Source organism: Tamandua tetradactyla, chromosome 17, assembly GCF_023851605.1.
Source record: "Tamandua tetradactyla isolate mTamTet1 chromosome 17, mTamTet1.pri, whole genome shotgun sequence".
Lineage (NCBI taxonomy): Eukaryota > Metazoa > Chordata > Mammalia > Pilosa > Myrmecophagidae > Tamandua > Tamandua tetradactyla.
The window spans coordinates 42,997,331-43,016,970 of NC_135343.1; the positions used below are offsets into that span (position 1 = coordinate 42,997,331).

The 19,640-nt window shown below is 38.5% G+C and overlaps 1 protein-coding gene across 9 annotated transcripts in view; it reads right to left on the reverse strand.

Annotated features, from left to right (window-relative positions):
• AAK1 (AP2 associated kinase 1) overlaps positions 1-19,640 on the reverse strand; it is a 205,646-nt gene that overhangs the window by 89,163 nt on the left and 96,843 nt on the right. For all 9 annotated transcript variants that reach the window (XM_077134454.1, XM_077134450.1, XM_077134449.1 and 6 more), the window contains exons 4-5: positions 10,590-10,698; positions 8,998-9,140 (exon numbers count right to left, since the gene is read on the reverse strand). In XM_077134454.1, coding sequence (XP_076990569.1) covers positions 8,998-9,140; positions 10,590-10,698 — 252 coding nt within the window. The remainder of the gene's footprint in view (positions 1-8,997; positions 9,141-10,589; positions 10,699-19,640) is intronic.

Below are 19,640 nucleotides of genomic sequence, written 5' to 3' on the forward strand. Positions count from 1 at the left end.
AGGTAAAGGTCTGTTTTCATTATTTGCATTTGGATATTCAGTTGTCCCAGCACCATTTGTTGAAGAGGCTATTCTTTCTTCAATGAATGGTCTTGGGACCCTTGAGTTTATATGTTTATCAGACTATTTTGATTACTATAGCTTTGCAGTAAGTTTTGAAATTGGGAAGTATGAGTCTTCCTACTGTGTTCTTTTTTTTCAATATTGTTTTGGCTATTCAGGACCCCCTTCAGTTCCACATAAACTTGAGGATAGGGTGGGCCACGGTGGCTCAGTAGGCAAGAACGCTTGCCTGCCATGCCAGAGGACCCGGGTTCGTTTCCCGGTACCTGCCCATGTAAAAAAAAAAAACTTGAGGATTGACTTTCATTTCTGCAAAAATGGCTGTTTTAAATTTGAAAGGGATTGCATTGAATTTTTATACTGCTTTAGGTGGTATTGCCATCTTAACAATATTGAATCTTCTGTGGGATATCTTTCTATATATTTAGGTCTTCATTAATTTCTTTTCACAATGTTTTGTAGTTTTCAGTATACAAATCTTCCTTTCACTTTCTTGGTTAAATTTATTCCTAGGTATTTCATTCTCTTGTATACTACTGTAAGTGGAATTGCTTTCTTTATTTCCTTTTTAGACTGATCGTTGCTGGAGGATAGAGACACACAACTGATGTTTGTGTGTTAATCTCATACTCTGCAACTTTGCTGAATTTTTTATTAGCTCTAGTACTCTTCTTGTGGAGTCTCTGGGGTTTTCTACAAGTAAGATATCAAGTCTTCAGTGATCAGAGAGTTTTTCTTCTTCCTTCCCAATTCGACTGCTTTTATTTCTTTTTCATACCTAATTTCTCTGGCTAGAACCTGTTGTACAATGTTGAATAGCAGAGGTAAAGTGGACATGCTTGTCTTGTTCTTGACCTTGGGGTAGAATTTCTGTCTTTCAGCACTGCTATGATGTTAGTTGTAGGTTTTTCACAAATGCTCTTTGTCACGTCGATGGAGTTCCCTTCTATTCCTAATTCTCCAAGTGTTTTTATCATGAGAGGATGTTGGATTGTGTCAAATATTTTTTCCATCAACTGAGAAGATCCTGTGGCTTTCTTTCCCTTGTTCTATTAACATTCTATTATACTGATTGATTTCTTTTGTGGAATCATGCGTACATTTCTGTGATAAATACCATTTGGTCATTGTGTTAGATTCAGTTGTCAACTTGGCCAGGTGAGCATACCTAGTCTTGTTGCCGACATAAGCCAACGGTACGTGAACCTCATCTGTTGCCAATTACATCTGCAGTCAGCTAGGAGGCGTGTCTGCTGCAATGAGTGATGTTTGACTTAATTGGCTGGTGCTTAAATGAGAGATTGCAACATAGCACTGCTAAGCAGCAGCTCGGCATTCCTCATCTCAGCACTAGCAGCTCAGCCCAGGCCTTTGGAGATGCAGAAAGAAGTCACCCCGGGGAAAGCTGTTGGAACCCAGGGGCCTGGAGAGAAGACCAGCAGAGACCATCTTGTGCCTTCCACGTAAGAAAGAACCTCAGTGGAAAGTTAGTTGCCTTTCCTCTGAAGAACCAACAAAATAAATTCCCTTTTATTAAAAGCCAATCCATCTCTGGTGTGTTGCATTCTGGCAGCTAGCAAACTAGAACAGTCATGGTGTGTAATCCTTTTAAGATGCTTTTGGATTTGGTTTGCTAATATGTTGTTGAATATTTTTGCATCTCTATACTTAAGTGATATTATTCTGTAGTTTTCATTTCTCAGGGTATCCTTTTCTGGTTTTGGTACAATAATAACAGCAACGATACATGCTACAACATGGATAAACCTCAAAAAAATGCTAACTAAATGAAAGGAATGAGCTACAAAATTCCATGTATTATATGATTCTATCCCTATGAAAGTCCAGAATAGGGAAATTTATAGAGACAGAAAAGAGACGAGTGGTTACTTAAGACTACAGGTGGGATAGGGGATAGGAAGGTGACAACTAAAGGCTATGGGGCTTCTTTTTGAGGTGATGAACATGTTCTAAAATTTATTGGGGTGAAGGTTGCGTATATGTGTGAATATACTAAAAACACTGAACTGTATATTTTAAATGGGTGGACTGTAGGATATATAAATTTAATCTTTAAAAAAGCTGTTTCAAGTTTCCAAGATGGTGGCTTAGCAAGTTGTGGAATTTAGTTCATCCTCCAGAGCAGCTAGTAAATAACCAGACACAGTACAGAACAACTGCTGGGGTGATATCAGTGACTGGACACACAGCATACACCAGTCTGGACAAGGTGGACCAGCTGCGATCCCACCCAGAACTGTGAGTCCCCCCAGCAGCGGAGGCGGGCACCCCTCCCGTACAGGCTGCTTCCCAGAGGGGAAAGGAAAGAAACTTTACTAACAGCAAGGGGCTGAGCTCAACCAAGCTCCAATTGTGGAATTAATTAACAAATTCTGACTACTAAAAGTAGGCCCCCAGCTCAGCTAAACCTCGAATAAAAGCTAAAGTTACTAGTTTTATAGTTTTTGCCCAGGCACAGAAGGGCAGGGCTGATGGGGGGGGCGGGGGCGGATAACCAGAAGTTTTTCGTATCGGACAGCACAAAATACTTGAAAAGGTCTGAATGCTAAAAAAAAAAAAGAGGGGGCACATAGGACCTGGAGATACATAGAGCAACGTACCAACTTAAGCTCTTGATTAACAAACCCAAGGAACTGGGGTCCTGCTGTGAAAAGCTGTTTCTTGTCTGTTTGTTTTTGCTGTGTTTCTACTGCTTAACTGCTCTTTAGATACAACTGTAAGGCTTCTCAGGCTCCAACTGCCCCAGGCAAAGGCGAAATTAAGCTTCTGTGAGAGACAAAGAGGCTGGTCAGGTGAAAGGAGGTAATTCCCTGGAGGCTGTACCTTCAGGGGCGCAGTCCAGTTCAAAAGGAATCTCTCCTTCAAGGAATCCAGACCCCAGGGGCTGAAGAGATTAAAGCCAGCCTACAAACTCGCCTCTGACTCCACCAGGCCCCGGCAAGGAGAGTCTGCCAAAGTTAAAGGTGCTGCATAATCTTATGCTGGTGGGCCCCGCAGGCAGACAAGTGCCACATACTGGGCAGGATAAGAAAAACAGAGCCCAGAGACTTCACAGGAAAGTCTATCAACCTGCTGGGTCTCACTCTCAGGGAAAACTGATGCAGGGTGACTCTTTCCTCCTGAAAGGAGGCTGGTCTGGTCTGGGAAAATCTGACTGCGGTCTATAATACCTAAGTAGACCCTCCTAACAGGGGGAAAAAAAAGGCACCATACAAGCAGGGCAAGAAACAAGAAAACAAGAACTGAAAAATTCTGATCACTAAACAAAACCTAAGCTAGAGGTCTAGAATAAGTTGAACTGAATGTCAAAGAACAAAGAACAAAATCATCCAGTAAGAAAATCCTAGGTAAAAGAGTGAAAACAATCTCCAGAATAAACTAATTAAAGAAATTAAATGTCTAGATGCCAGCAAAAAATAATCAATCATACTAGGAAAATTGAAGACAGGGCTCAGTCAAAGGAACAAACCAACAATTCAAATGAGATACAGGAGTTGAAACAACTAATTTAGCATGTTTGAACAGACATGGAAAATCTCATCAAAAATAAAATCAACAAATTGAGGGAGGATATAAAAAAAGGCAATGGCAAACAAAAAGAAGAAATCAAAAGTCTGAAAAAACAAATCACAGGACTTATGGGAATGAACAGCATAGCAGAAGATATGAAAAAAACAATGGAAAATTACAATGTTAGATTTCAAGAGGCAGATGGTAGGATTACTGGAGGACGGGACATCTGAAATTCTAGAAGCAAAATAAATTATAGGGAAAAGAATGGAAAAATATGAGCAGGGACTCTGGGAATTGAATGACAACATGAAGCACACGAATATATGTGTTGTGTGTGTCCCAGAAGGAGAAGAGAAGGGAAAAGGAGGAGAAAGACTAAGGAAATTATCAATGAAAATTTCCCAACTCTATGAAAGACTTAAAATTACAGATCCAAGAAGTGCAGCGTACCCCAAACAGAACAGATCCAAATAGACATACTCCAAGACACTTACTAATCAAAATGTCAGATGTCAAAGTGAAAGAATTTTGAAAGTAGCAAGAGAAAAGCAATCCATCACATACAAGGGAAGCCCAATAAGATGCTGTGTAGATTTCTCAGCAGAAACCATGGAGGCAAGAAGACAGTGGTATGATATATTTAAGATTCTAAAAGAGAAAAACTGCCAACCAAGAATTCTATATCAAACAAAACTGTCCTTCAAAAATGAGGGGGAAATTAAAACACTTTCAGACAAAAAAATCACTGAGAGAATTTGTGACCAAGAGACTGGCTCTGTAAAAAACTAAAGGGAGCACTAGAGACAGATAAGAAAAGACAGGAGAGAGAGGCATGGGGAAGAATGTAGAAATGAAAACTATTAGTAAAGGTAAAGAGGAAAAATTAGATATGAAATATAAAATCCAAAAGACAAAATGGTAGAAGAAAGTACTGCCCTTACAGTAATAACTCCCCAATCAAAAGACACAGACCAGCAGAATGGATTAAAAAACAGGACCCATCTATATGCTGTCTACAGGAGATGCATTTTAGACCCAAGGATAAATATAGGTGAAAGTGAAAGGTTGAGGAAAGATATTTCATGCAAACAACAATCAGAAAAGAGCAGGAGTAGCTATACTAATATCCAACAAATTACACTTAAAATGTAAAACCTTAAAAGAGACAAAAAGGAAGCTATGTATTAATAAAAGAAATAATTCAACAAGAAGACATAACAATCATAAATATTTATGCACTGAGCCAGAGTGCTCCAAAATACATGAGGCAAACACTGAAACCACTGAAAAGAAAAATAGACACATCTACCATAATAGTTGGAGACTTCAATTCCCCACCCTCATCAATGGACAGAACATTTAGACAGAGGATCAATAAACAGAGAATTTGAATAAAACAATAAAAAACTTGACTTAACAGACATTTATAGAACATTACACCCCACAACAGCAGGATATACCTTTTTCTCAAGTGTTCATGGATTATTCTTAAGGATAGACCATATGCTGGGTCACAAAGCAAGTCTGAATAAATTAAAAAAGATTGAAATCATACAAAACACTTTCTCAGATCATAAAGGTATGAAGTTGGAAATCAATAATAGGCAGAAGGCCAGAAAATTCACAAATATATGGAGGTTCAACAACACACTCTTAAACAACCAGTGGGGGTCAAGGAAGAAATTACAGGAGAAATCAGTAAATATCTTGAGGCAAATGAAGATGAAAACACAACATATAAAAATTTATGGGATGCAAAAAAGGCAGTGCTAAGAGGGAAATTTATTGCCCTAAATGACTATGTCAAAAAAAAGAAGAAAGAGCAAAAATCAAGGAATTAACTGTTCACTTGGAAGAACTAGAGAAAGAACAGCAAACTAACCCCAAAGCAAACCAAAGGTAAGAAATAATGATGATTAGAGCAGAAATAAATGAAATTGAGAACATGAAAAAAAGCTGTTTCAAGGAAAACAGCCAACAGGAATCAACTACTAAAAACAGCAGCATCAAGAACTCCTCCACAACTATCACAATTGAGGGTTTCCTATTTACCTTCCATTTCCAAGGCAGAGTAGAAAGGGAGACAAAGCCAGTGTCCTGAGCCACTGCTGGGCACATCAGCAGGATGTCTGACTTAAGAGACAAATACTGCGCTTCCAGCACTGTGCAGCCTCTTCCTCCACTAGTTTCCTCTCAGGCATTTATTTTACTAGGGATGTACCTAGAGATTTACAAGCACTATCTCATTGCTTACAAAAATCCCAAGACAGCTGGCATGGATATCATCTTCATTTTACAGATGAGGAAACCAAGGTTCAGAGAGGCTAAATGATTTGAGGAGCATTCCAAGCTGCTTAGGAAGGAGCTAAGGAGGATAACGGGAGAGAGCATTGTCACAGAGGTCAAGGGAGAGGGACACAAAGGAGTCAAAAGGCTACAGGGAGGAGGATAATACAAAGATGCGTTTAGCAATACAGAGGAAATGATCTGGCATTTGCTTTGTACATATCAGTCACAGAGAGCTACAGAACTGCAGAGTTCAAAGAAAACTGAGCACTGTTTTACATGGGGTGGGGGGAGGAATGGGAATACCGAGAGGCCCAAGGTCACACAGGTCACAGAAGCAAAAGAGTCCACACTCCCAGACCAGAGCCTGTGGCACCTGCCACACTTTTCCCCTAGTTCTGTGCCACTCACACGTCTTCCCATGCAACAGGGGAAGTATTATGCTAACAGGCCTGAGAATTTCACTCAGTGTTAAAGGCAACTAGAAATAAAGTGTCAGTACCTATATAAAGCAACGGCAGTCAGCCTAGTTTGGTCAGCAGCTGGCCATGCACTGGACTCTTACCTACCTCCTCATCCCAAACACCCTGAGGAAGCCCTCAGGCTCTACTCTCTGCCTGGAATATCCATCATCCCATATCCACCCCATTATCTGACCATACATTAAGCCACTTACTTCCTATTTATCATTTTGCTGTAAAGAGTTTTGTATTTCACTTATTTCTGTCTCAAGTCTAAATATTTCAGCTCTATCCTCTCATCAAGAATAGTTCAAACTTCTTGAGGGTGAGAACCATGCTACATATGTATTGCCCACACAGAATTAGGTACTTGTACCATGCTAGGCTCATAACATTGAGTGAAATGCACTCTCCTTTTTATACCCAGAAAAAGGGCCATCTGTGGACAGAGGTAGGCTGGAGGGAGAACTTCCTGTGAGTTAACTGCCTAGTATAGAAATGCCACATGTACTAATTCATACCCACTAGAACAACTATAATAAAAAAGACGGACAATGAAAAGTATTGGCAAGGATGTGGAAAAACTGGAATCCTCACACTGGTGGTAATGTAAAATGGTAGAGTGGTTTTGGAAATTTCTCGAAAAGTTAAACATAAGAGTTACCATATGACACAGCCATTCCACTCAAGTCACATACAGAAAGAACTGAAAACATGCATACAGATATTCAGAGCAGCATTATTCATAATAGCCAAAAAGTAGACATAACAAAAATATCCATCAACCGATAACATGTGGTATATCTGGACAATGGAATATTATTCAGATATAGTACAGTTACATGCTACAATATGGATGAGTCTTAAAAGCATTACGCTAAGTGAAAGACACCAGACACAAAAGGTCACATATTGTACGACTTCATTTCTACGACATATCCAGAATAGGCATATACACAGAGACAAAAAGTAGATTTCTGGTCTCCAGACGCTGGAGAGAGGAGAGAATAGGAAAATACTGTTAATATATATAGGGTTTCTTTAGGGGGTAATGAAAATGTTCCACAACTAGATAGTGATGATGGTTACACAACCTTGCATGCTTTAAAAGGGTGAATTTTAGGGCGGGCCACAGAGGCTCAGCGGCAAGAACGCTTGCCTGCCATGCCAGAGGACCCGGGTTCGATTCCCGGTGCCTGCCCATGTAAAACGGTGAATTTTATGGTATATGAATTATGTCCAAATTTTTTTTAAGTTAAAAAAAAAAAAGAAATGATAGCATGCTGCCTGAGCCTCAAACTTAAGAGTACTCAAGAACCACCTGGAGTATTACTAAGATGTGCATTTCTATGACACTTTGACTCCAACACCAAAATTCTAGTCCAACAGATTTGCTGTGGGACCTGAAGTCTACTTTCAGCCAGTAAGCTAGGGGATTCAGACACAATTTGTTAGATATGAAGCTTTTTCCCCCAAAACACAAATATAAGGAAATGAAATTATAATTCAGAATCACAAGAGATAGATTATTTCTGCTACTTCCTCGTTAAGTGACCTCAGGCAAGTCAACCTCTGTTCCTTAGTTTCCTCAACTATAAAATAGAAAAAACTTAGAATGTTCATAGCCCAAATACCCCTTAAGAGTGGGATAGAAAGATCAAAGGTGATGATGGCGTTATTCAGAGAAGGTAGGGTTTAACAAATGAAAATGACTGCTGAATCATTTAAATTGACATTCCTTTCAGTCTCCAGTATCTTACAGCAGTCAGAAGTAAAAACCTAAAATTGTGGAATTGTAACCCATACCAAATTCTGAAATCTGTTCTACAACTAATTGTTGTGCTGTGCTTTGAAATTTATTGCTCTTTTGTATATATGTTATTTTGCACAAAAAAGAAAAAAAAAGTTGATTGAGATAAAAAATATTTATTCCCTCTAGCCTCCTATATTCTGGAACAGCTAGATGGAAAAAAATCTGAGAGCATGGAATTGTAGCCCATGACAAACTCTGGAACCTGTCCTATAACTACGTGTTGAAAAGTGCTTTCTTTGCTTTGTATATATGTTATACTATGCAATAAAAAGAAGTTAAAAAAAAAATAGAAATAAGTCTCTCTCTCGGATGAGACAGTATACCTAAAGAATCTAACAGAGGACATGGTGTATGGTGTTGCAAGCAGAATCCTAACCAGATGCCAATTCCATTCAACAAACATTGTCAAGTACCTTCAATATGAAAAGCCTGGTACAAGGTGGTAACCAGTAGGACAAGTTAAAGAAATAATCAACTGATGTTTTTTTTCAAAATATGAAATAGACTTCAAAGCCCAAACATCATCGTTTTTTTTAATTATTAAAATTAGTATATTACTTTTCATGACAGTGGAAAAGTGAATTTGAGGGTATTTGACAAAAAACAAAAACAATATGTATTCTGGCATCTGATAATTATAAAGAACTTCTGGAGGCTCACAGCATTGAGAACTGTATTGTACTGTTCTTTCCTTCTGTTTTTTTTGTATTTTATCTCCCATAGCAGAATGTAAGCTTAGAATTAGAGACTGAGCCTGTAACTATTCTCACATCCCTATTCTATCTACTCTGTACCTGAGGCAAGTAAGAAAGCATGTAATGAAACAGTGCCATCTGTTACCTTCAGATCTCGGTGAATAATAGGAGTTTTGCACTGATGCAGGCGGGCAACAGCTTCACAGGTATCACAGAATATCTGGAGCACTTCATTCTCTGTAAACCCTATTTGCAGGCGTTGGTTCATCAGATTTACCACCTGGCCTCCTGAAGGATGTGGAGCAAAGGAGAAGTTAGAAACATTCCAACTTATCACCCAGCCCAAGAGAATGGACGTATGGACTCAGGTAACAGAGCTGATGACTGGGAATCAGGACTAAAACCCGGGTGCCTGACTCACAGCCTGGGGTTGGTTTCCTTATGCCCCCCAGTGTCTGCCCTAATATGTGAAAAACGGTTTATTTTATAAAGCAATCCCAGACATGAACTACCCATGTTGTGTCTTGTAGATTAGTAGTGGGACTGACAATATGGTCTTGCTATAGTTGCCCGGTTATATTATCCCAATTGTGTATAGGTGAGGACACAAACTCAATTTACCTTATTCTTTTAGTAAGAATCAGAATGACTGACACAGGGAGCAGGCAGCAGGAAAGCTCTATAACCTGTATTTTAGAATTAGCTTGATCTTTCTACCTTCACAACTTACTGCTGGGTCTGTGGAAACGCTATACCAACATTTAATTTCCAGGACCAAAAGACCAAGGTTTACAAATTTATGCAGATCCCTAGATGCTCTTAACCATTTTACTGCCCAAAAAGGAATGGGTAGAAGGAAACAGATTGCCAAGTTCAAATTCGGTAGCATTTTATAAAATCAGGTGATTACAGGGGAGGCTGTACTAGTTACTGGTTAACATGACATTTGGGGGACTAGAAACAAATTTAATTTATGCACAGTATCTACAAAGCCAGTGAAAAATGTTAATGCAACTAAGGGTGATTACAAAACAGGACACCAAACAATGAGACAATGACCCAAGCTTGTAGGTGGCAGCTGCCAAAACCTCAAATAACTGTTGCATAAAATGGAGCTGACTCTGAATAAATTTTGCTACAGTCTGGATTTCCAAAGATAAATACTGTTTGAAGCGTCAAGCTTTCAAATACTTAACTCTACTGTTAATCGCAGCATAATTTCAATATAGCCTTATTAGGAATTATAGTTCAAGTAGAGGAGGGTCATTTCCTTCAGACAAAAAGGATTCTTTTACATCCTCTCCCAAGGATGGTGGTGTGGGAGGAAAGGGAACACACGCGTGAGAGAGTGGGGGAGCTGCACTGCTTTTAGTCCATCTGGAGTTGGGTCTTTATTATGTGCCTTCATCATTTGTTTTGAGGCATCACAAAGAACACATTCATTCTCATTCCATACGTGCTCATTCACATGCAAGCACCAAACGTTCCTAGATCTAACAAAAATGAGATTTATATTACCCATCACTTTGAATTGCTTGTGCCACCGCTCCTTACCATTATAAGAATAACAAGAGTTGACAGAGGACTCTGCATCTTTTAAACTCTTAGTTATCCCAACTTTAAAACTAGAACAACATACTTCAGGGTGCAGTGCACAGAAACTGAGATGACCCCCATGCTACTGACAATTAAAATGCTAGAGAAATGGCAGCTTAATGGTATGATTCATATACTTACCTCTACAGAAGTCCATCAGAATGAGAACTTCCCATACATCGCCACTACTCACATTGTTGATACTAGAATCAATGTAGCCCACAATGTTCTTGTGCCCTGACAGGTCCCTCTGTGAACAAGAGTTGAGAAATACACTATCAGATACAGACACCAACAAGCACAGAATGAACCGGTCAGTTCAATGTGCACAGATGACATAAACACACAGAGAAGACACTAACAGTATTGAGAGGTGAGACTAAGGAACAGAGTCAGGAACAGCTTTTGGGTGGTCTCTGAAATTCACAGACACGTCTTAAATGGTAATTCCACAATCCTACCAGACCGCAGCACTCTAAATTCTGGAGTCAAACGTACACCAAGTATCTACTTCCTTCCTGCCTTTCAAACCACCTAACTGGGATGTAAGGTGGGTCATATTTCCAGATCACTCTTTTGGACCACTTTGTACTTAAGAGTAGCATTGAGGAAGACATTTTTGTGATGGGAGAGAATTAAACACCGCAGAGAGGAAGGGGCCAGGAGAAGAAAGCTTTAAGATACAGGAGACAGTGAGGAGAACTGATGGAACAAAGTCTTGGATGTAGAAGGAGTGGAAATTAAGAGCACTGTTAATGGGGCTGGCCTTAGAAAGACCAATTTCCTGGAAAGTAGGAAGGAGACAAGGATGGATACACATATTTGCTTAGCGCTGGAGAAAAAAGAAATTTAAGTGAGTTCAGACCTCTTGAATTTTGTTTGTTTCCCTGCTTTTGGTAGAGAGCAAGATCATCTTCTAAGTGTACAGGAATAGCAAAGAGGATTGATGAAATAAAAGGCTTAGAGCAAACTGCTTTGGATAATAGATTGAAAGTGGTTTCAGGGCTTATGTTTTAGAGACTTATCCTTCCCTGTGCCTTTCTGTCTCATCAACTCTTCGACACCTTATCTCCATTAGCAACTCCTGGGATTAGGAAGAACTGGAGAAAAACCTCTGAAATAAAAATGGAGATCATGCCCTCCAAATGCTAACAAATAGGAGCAAAAGACTAATATTTCTACATTTAACTATTTGAAAAAGAATTAGCAATATTCTCCCTGAGCTCATCTCACTGAGAGGACTAGAAAAGAGACTGAAAAAATAAAAAACAACACTCGGGAGATCCAAGAGAACAGAGCTATTATGTAACCCAAACTGAATAATTAACATCTACAGAAGGTACCTTAGAACAGTTTGCCAAGACATTTGCTGAATTGTTTAAGGCCAAATTCCTGTTCGTTTGTCTTCTGCAGAAATGTCTCAGGACCCCACTCGTAGAGGGAGACCATGGCACTTGACTTTAACTACTTGATGATGAAGTAACATCTCAGATTTTTGAGTAAAATCTCACCAGATTGCAACTCTGATGGAGAAGATCTACCTGAACAGTGAACTGTGGGAGAGGTCAAGAAAAAAATCTTAACACATATTGAAACTGAACACCAATAGCAGTTCCTGCCCTGTTCTCAGCAGCAACAGGCAGAGGATGCCCAAGCTCTCCTCTGGCTTTAACTAGTATCAGGTTCATGAGCAGAAGTGGACTCTGACGTATTGGCTGGAACCCATAAGCGGGTAGCACCTCAGTCACCATTTACATACTCCGGAAAAGGCGGGGTGTGGGGAATATGCTTTAGTTCCCTTGGTTACCTACAACTATAATGTGGAGTATTGGGATAAAAATCTAACAGGCTAAGTAAAAATCTGATTTTCAGGAGGGTGGAAGGACATTCCGTTAAACTACAGACTATATCAGTTTATATACCACCTGACTTAAGCAACGATAGTTTGAAGGGTTTGTGTTATTTTAAACTTTCAAAATTAACAAAGTACTGATACACATTGTTATTAAACAGATATTTTAAAGGGTTTGTATTTAGCTCATAAACTTTCATATTTTATTTTGCTTGAAGAGCTAAAACCCCTTTTTCATAAACATATCCAAAAGCTACCATTTGAAAGCCAAGTCTTCAGGACATATCCTATAGATTATAATAAATTTTAAGTCTATTGGGAGTCCTAGTTAATGAAGTTTTGCAGCATGGAGAGAATTCCTTCCTTGAAATCCCTGTGCAAAATTCCTCAAGTATCTTAAAGCCTAGTAAGAAAAGACTCAATTTATATGTAAATCTATGGAAAAGCCTCTTCCATTACTTAACTTTTACGTTCAGACAAAGAAGATAATATTCTAAATACATATTGATAACATCTTTCATCTCAAAAAAAGTAAAAATGAATATTGTATATAACTAATTTCTCTGCATATCATTTGATCAGGCCACCCTTTCTTAGAATTACAATATGATTCCTATAAATTTCTGGTACAGACAGTGCTTATATTTATAGATAGGAAGTTTCCAAAGAAGTTTCTTTACTGCTTTGACTCTCCATCCAAATATTTAACATTTTTCTCATTTACAACTCAACACAACTGATCTCTACTTCTAGAATCCCACTTTGGTTCCACAGACCTTTGTAACCAAATCTCAGCTTCTTCTTATTTAAAGATGAAGAAACACAATTCTAAGGCTTGGAATTCATTTCTCCCAAGGTTGTTTTGCAAAATTCTTCTTCTGCTTTACTATCTCATTCCCTTGTCCCCTTTCTCTATAATCCTAAATTTCCTCTATAAGGAATATAAATTCAAGAGGAGTTAGACCAAAACTATGAAGTCAAGTGCAGCAGTGAAAAGAAACACTTTGAATCTGAGCTGTCCCTGGATTTCTATCAGAGGCCAAGGTACCTAAGCTTGGGGGCTTCTGCTACATAAGAAGTCTCAGATAACCTATCTCCTCCTTTTCTCCCTTTTTCATGTCTTTCTGATTGATCAATCCTGTACTTACTCAATCAACCTTTAAAGACATCTGGAGTGACTCTGGAGCAGTGATGCCCAAGCTTTGATATACATATGAATCACCCCAGATCTCCAAGTGAAAAGAGAAAATAAAAATGCTGGCAAGAATACACATAAACTGGAACCTTCTTACTTTACTTGTGGGAATATAAATTGGTGCAGCTGCTAAGGAAACCAGTTTGGCAGTTCCTTAAAAAGTTAAGCACAGTTATCAATTCCCTATCTATCTATGTACATACACTTACATTCATACATACGCAAATGAAAATATATATCCACACAAAAACGTGCACACAAATGTTTACAGCAGCATTATTTAGAACAATAAAAAATGCAAACTACCCAATGTTCATCAACTGATGATTGAATAAACAAAATGTGATATATCCAAACAATGGGATATTATTCAGTCATAGAAAGGAATGACATTCTGATATGTGCTATACATGGATGAACCTTAAAAACATTATGTGATGTGATATGAAAGACGCTAGATACTGAAGATCACACATATTATATGATTCCGTTTAAATGAAATGTCCAGAATAGGCAAATTAAAAGAGACAGAAAGTAGATTAGAGGTTTCCAGGGTTTGGAGCCAGGGAGGGAATGGGGAGTAATTGCTAAGTAGTATGGGATTTCCTTTCAGGGTGATGAAAATGTTCTGAAATCAGATGGTGGTGATGGTTGTACAAACTTTTGAATTTAAAAGCCACTATTCATGCCCTTTAAAACGGAATTTTATCTCAACTTACAAAAACAACAACAACAACAAAAATAACATAAGAAGTTGCAGAAAAACACACACATGGGTGAAAAAGGAAAAAGAAAAAAAATCTTTTGAGTAGCACAGTCGAGGGCTATCAGGCCCCTCAGGTCAGCCCTGCCATCAGGAGCTTTCTGAGAATAATGCCCAGGCTCTCAGCCCATCTTCAGACAGCCCTCATTGTTGATCAGTACTTTCTTACCCCTAAGTCTAGACTGTCCTCTTTAAAGCAAAAAAGGACAAACCTAGTTTATCTTTTCACTTTCCAGCAGCTAAACTAGCATTATCTACACCTTAAATCTTCTCTAGATTAAACAACCCATCTTTCCTCAACATGATTTTTAGTGACATCATCATGTTGGCTGCTTCCATACTTAAGTGCTTTGCTCTGTCTATCCTTAAAACAATGGGCCCAGGAAATGAATGAATGAAATACCCAAGGCCTGGTCTGACTCACCTTCTATAATTCTATTAATGTAGCTAAAAATTACATTCTTTTTTCTTTGGCAGTGACATCATGTTATTCATTAATACTGAGTTAATTGGCCAATAAAATATCAAAATCTTTTTCATGCTTTTATTTTCTGACTCCCAGAACTGTGCCAGTAAAGCTGATTAAAACAAACAAAAAACCCAAGAATATGACCTTATCCTTGCTATTTCATCTCATCAGAAATAGTCCATTGTTCTAATATAAAGGTCATTTTGGATCCTTAGTCTATCACCCAAGGAAGTTGTTAGATCTTCCAACTTTATATTAGGTACATATGATTTCAGTGAGTCTTCTATTTCTTTAATCAAGTTATTCGTTAAGGTGAAATAACATAAGGCTAATGGTAAGCTGTAGTACTTCTTCCTTAGAAAATCTCCTCCAATTTACCATTAAATTACTAATCAAAACCTTTACAACCAGTAGCAATTATACCTAACTGCTTTGGCATCCAGCCTACACTCCCCACTTGTTCACAGATCTCTGATAAGTGCCCCCAAAAAGCAAAATCCAGAGACACTGAATCTAGAGACAGTGAATCTACTGCACTCCTCTGTGCTCCCTATCCAGAAGCCTTCCCAAAGGAAGACATGATGTTGATCTGACATGGCTTGTTCTTACTGAACCTGACGGCTCTTTAGAACTCTGCTTACTCACCCAGATGGCCATAAAACAGCTTAACACTTCATTTTAACTTTTCAGTAAGTAATAAATTTAAACTTTAAAAGCCAAAAATTATTAAACAATTATTTCTTATTTCTGTGCCTATCACCTATGGGGAACAATATTGTTCTTTCTCTCACAATTTCCTTCTCTCACTTTTTCTGGTTTTCTTTTCAGATCCCTCCAGTATTTCTTCAGGCAATTTCAAGCAATGTGCATGTATGTGTAGACACACACACATACAGTATACATACACATTCACACACACACTCACACAAAATGCACATACCCCGTTTCTTAAACAAAATATATAACATCAAAGTATCTTTGAAAATAATCTGTTCCTGATTCTTATCCCAGCTCAATTCTGAATTCCCTATTGGGCAGAATCTAACATCTCCCCTTTTTAGAAAATGGAAATATTCACCTGCCTAAATTCTTCTGACACCTATTCTGTTCTAAGCAAGACTTCACATATCACTTGTGGCAGCTCTGTCCTCATTATCGAGACCACTGAAGAAGTGATCCGTCTGGGCCAGGATGTGAATGCAGAACAGCACTTGACACATCTGAGCTTCAGTTCTTTTCCATCATTGTTCTCACCCCTTAAAGTCAGAAGATGATTAATCTTTTACCTGTCAGGCAAGGAGATGAGAACCCTAAAAACTTACCTTCCAACTGTCCGTCAGCAACTAAAGTCTCCCTGATTCCATCAGAACATACAGCCTACTAAGCTGTATGTATAAGAACATACAGCTGTGACTAAGACACAGCTCTGATGTATCAAAAGATCCATACTAGACCCTAGTAAATGGTACAGGTAATTCTTGAAATAAAATATCTCTAGTGAAGCATTACCTGTTCTCCTTAAGTTTGAATTCAACATGAAGATCCTTACCCTGATGAAAATAGAGCGGAATCTGCTTCTTTGATTACTAACATACAAGTCTTAACGTGTTATAAAGCACAATCTATCTCCCAACACACTTTCACGATTCTTACACTCTGTGAGGAAGTAGGGCTGCGGTTACGCCCTCCATGTGACAGAAATCTGAGCATAGAGAGGTTAAGAAACTCACACAAGACTTGTGATTAAAGATAGCAGGCTGAACATAGATATTTATCTCTGCTTCCTTTCAAAATCTTACTAAATGATGTAAAGAGATATTTTTAAAGGTATAAACCAAAGACTTCCGCTTCTAGAAAGACAAAGTAGATGTACTTTTCCTTATTTCTCCTGCTAAGGACAACTTAAAACCCTGGATAGGAGAGTATATACAAAACAAACATAAGAAGACTGAATAGAGAGAAGAGAGAGTAGCTAGAGATCAAGGAATGACAAGTAAGTTGCCTGAAGTTTTCTTTTTGCCTCATAAATTCCAGACTTCATGCTAAACCTTGAAATGCCAACAGCTAACAGATAAAAAAGGTCCGAGTAAAAGCCTATTTTCTCTAACCAAACCCAGAAAAGGGCAACCTAACAAGACAGAAAACTTTTAGATAACAACTGCTTTAATCTAGCCACAAATCACAGAAACTAAGGCCCCATCCCACCCATGCTAGCAAAAACCAAGTGGGAAGCCTAGACTTTCATTCTTGAGGCTGTAACAAAATGCCTTAACCCACAAGGCAGGGCTGGAGTCAGAAAAGGCCAAATAAGGAGCTATGACATTCATCATGGTTGGCAGTAATAAGATGACCCTCCCATTCCCCAGTGGGGTGTATCAGCAGAGGCTAAACAGAAAACCAGGACTTTTTTTTTTTTAATTAAACATAACATACAAACACAAACATTCTTACCATATGATTGTCCATTCTTGATATATAATCAATAACTCACAATATCATCACATAGTTGGATATTCATCATCATGATCATTTCTTAGAAAATAAAAATGTTGGCAAGAATACACACAAGCTGGAACCTTCTTACTTTACTGGTGGGAATATAAATTGGTGCAGCTGCTGAGGAAACCAGTTTGGAAGTTCCTTAAAATGATAAGCACAGTTATCAATTCCCTATCTATCTATTTACATACACATACATACATACATATGCAAGAGAACTGAAAATATATATCCACACAAAAACGTGCACACAAATGTTTTTCTTTTTCTTCAGAAAAAGACATAAAAAGAAAACAGAAAATTCATACATACCATACCCCTTTCCCCTCCCTTTCATTGATCACTAGCATTTCAAGCTACTAAATTTATTTTAACATTTGTTCCCCCTATTATTTATTTATTTTTAATCCATATGTTTTACTCGTCTGTCAATAAGGTAGATAAAGAGAGCATCACAGTCACATTGTGAAAGCTATATCATTATACAATCATCCTCAAGAAACATGGCTACTGGAACACAGCTCTACATTTTCAGGCACTTCCCTCCAGCCTCTCCATTACTCCTTAACTAAAAAAGTGATATCTATATAATGCATAAGAACAATCTCCAGGATAACCTTTTGACTCTGTTTGGAATCTCTCAGCCAAGAGAGACACTTTATTCTATCTCATTTTTCTCTTCCACCTTTTGGTCGAGAAGGTTTTCTCAATCCCTTGATACTACGTCCCAGTTCATTCTAGGGTTTCTGTCCCACGTTGCCAGGAAGGTCCACGTTCCTGGGAGTCATGTCCCACATAGAGAGGGGGAGGGTAGTGAATTTACTTGCCATGTTGGCTGAGAGAGAGAAGCCATATCTGAGCAACAAAAGAGGTTCTCTGGGGGGTGACTCTTAGGCCTAATTTTAAGTAGGCTTAGCCTATCCTTTGCAGGGTTAAGTTTCATATGAACAAACCTCAAGATTGAGGGCTCAGTCTATTGCTTTGGTTGTCCCCATGGCTTGTGAGAATATCAAGAATTCTCCACTTGGGGAAATTGAGTTTTCCCCCTTTCTCGCCATCCCCCCAAGGAGACTCTGCAAATACTTTTTATTCAGTGTTCAGATTACTCTGGGATTTATTGGGGCATCACTATGGACAAACCTACAAAACCTCATGCCCAATTCAAGGTTCTATGTACTTATGGTGTTCAATTAAGCTATATATTAGGAAATGCACTAGTCAAAATAGAAAGCCATGACTTTCATAACCACCCGGCTACCTTCTCCCTTCATAGTGTCAGTGGAGGCCACCTGCGGAGCAGTAACAAGACACTCTCACCCCTCCCAGTCAGGGAGGTATCAGTGGAGATCTAATGGAGAGTTGGAATGCCTTTCCCCACTCAGCAGTAATAAGGAGACTCGTGTGTCAAAAGAGTCCCAGTAATGAACCTGGACTATCTTCAACTGGCAGCAATAGCATGGCACCCCACCCCCTAGTACCTGCCAGAGAAGTGTCAGAGAAGCCAATTGAAACAGAAGATTTAAATAAGATCCAGAGTCTCATAAAAAATATTAAATGCCCAAGTATCAATCTAAAATCACTCATCATATCAGGTACAAGGATGATGCCAATCTTGAGATGACAAAAGATGTTAGAATTATCTGGCATAGATTTTAAAGAAGTCATGATAAAAATGCTTAAATGAGTGATTATGAACATGCTTAAAACAAAAGAACACAAAGCCTCAGCTAAAAAACAGAAAGTTTCAGGAGAGAAACAAAAGACACAATCAAGAACCAAATGAAAATTTTAGAACTGAAAAATACAATAGCCAAAATTAAAAGTGCAGTGGATGGGCTCAACAGTAGAATTAAAGGGGTAGGGAAAAGAATCAGGGGACCAGAAGAGGGAATGATAGAAATTACCTAATATGAACAACAGAGAACAAACAGATTGGTGGGGGGAAGGGATGGACAGGAAAAGAAAAGGAAAAAACAACAACAAAAAAACCATCAACATTAACAAGATGGTAGAGTAAGAAGCTCCAAACGCATGCCCTCTATAGAAACATTAAAAAAAAAAAAAAAGAAAAAGAAAAAAGAGAGAGAGAAACTACTAGAACTAACATTCTCAGAATTCTGGAAAACAGTCAAAGGTCAATAGCAACCAGGAAAACACAGAATCAATAAAAAAGCAGCTTAAAAGCAACAGGCAAATTGCATGATGGTTTTAGTTAACCTGGCCCTATTCCCTCCCCTGGCTTGGACACATCTGACAACAACTCACATTCCTAGTGTAAGTCCCTGGTATCTGGTTACAGAAGGAGCAGAGTACCTGAAGTGCAAATGTAGTGCATTTGTATGTGTGTTCCAACCCACTCCCTGAAAGACTCAGCGGACTCAAAGGGTTTCACCTATCCAGGAATCATTTAGGGA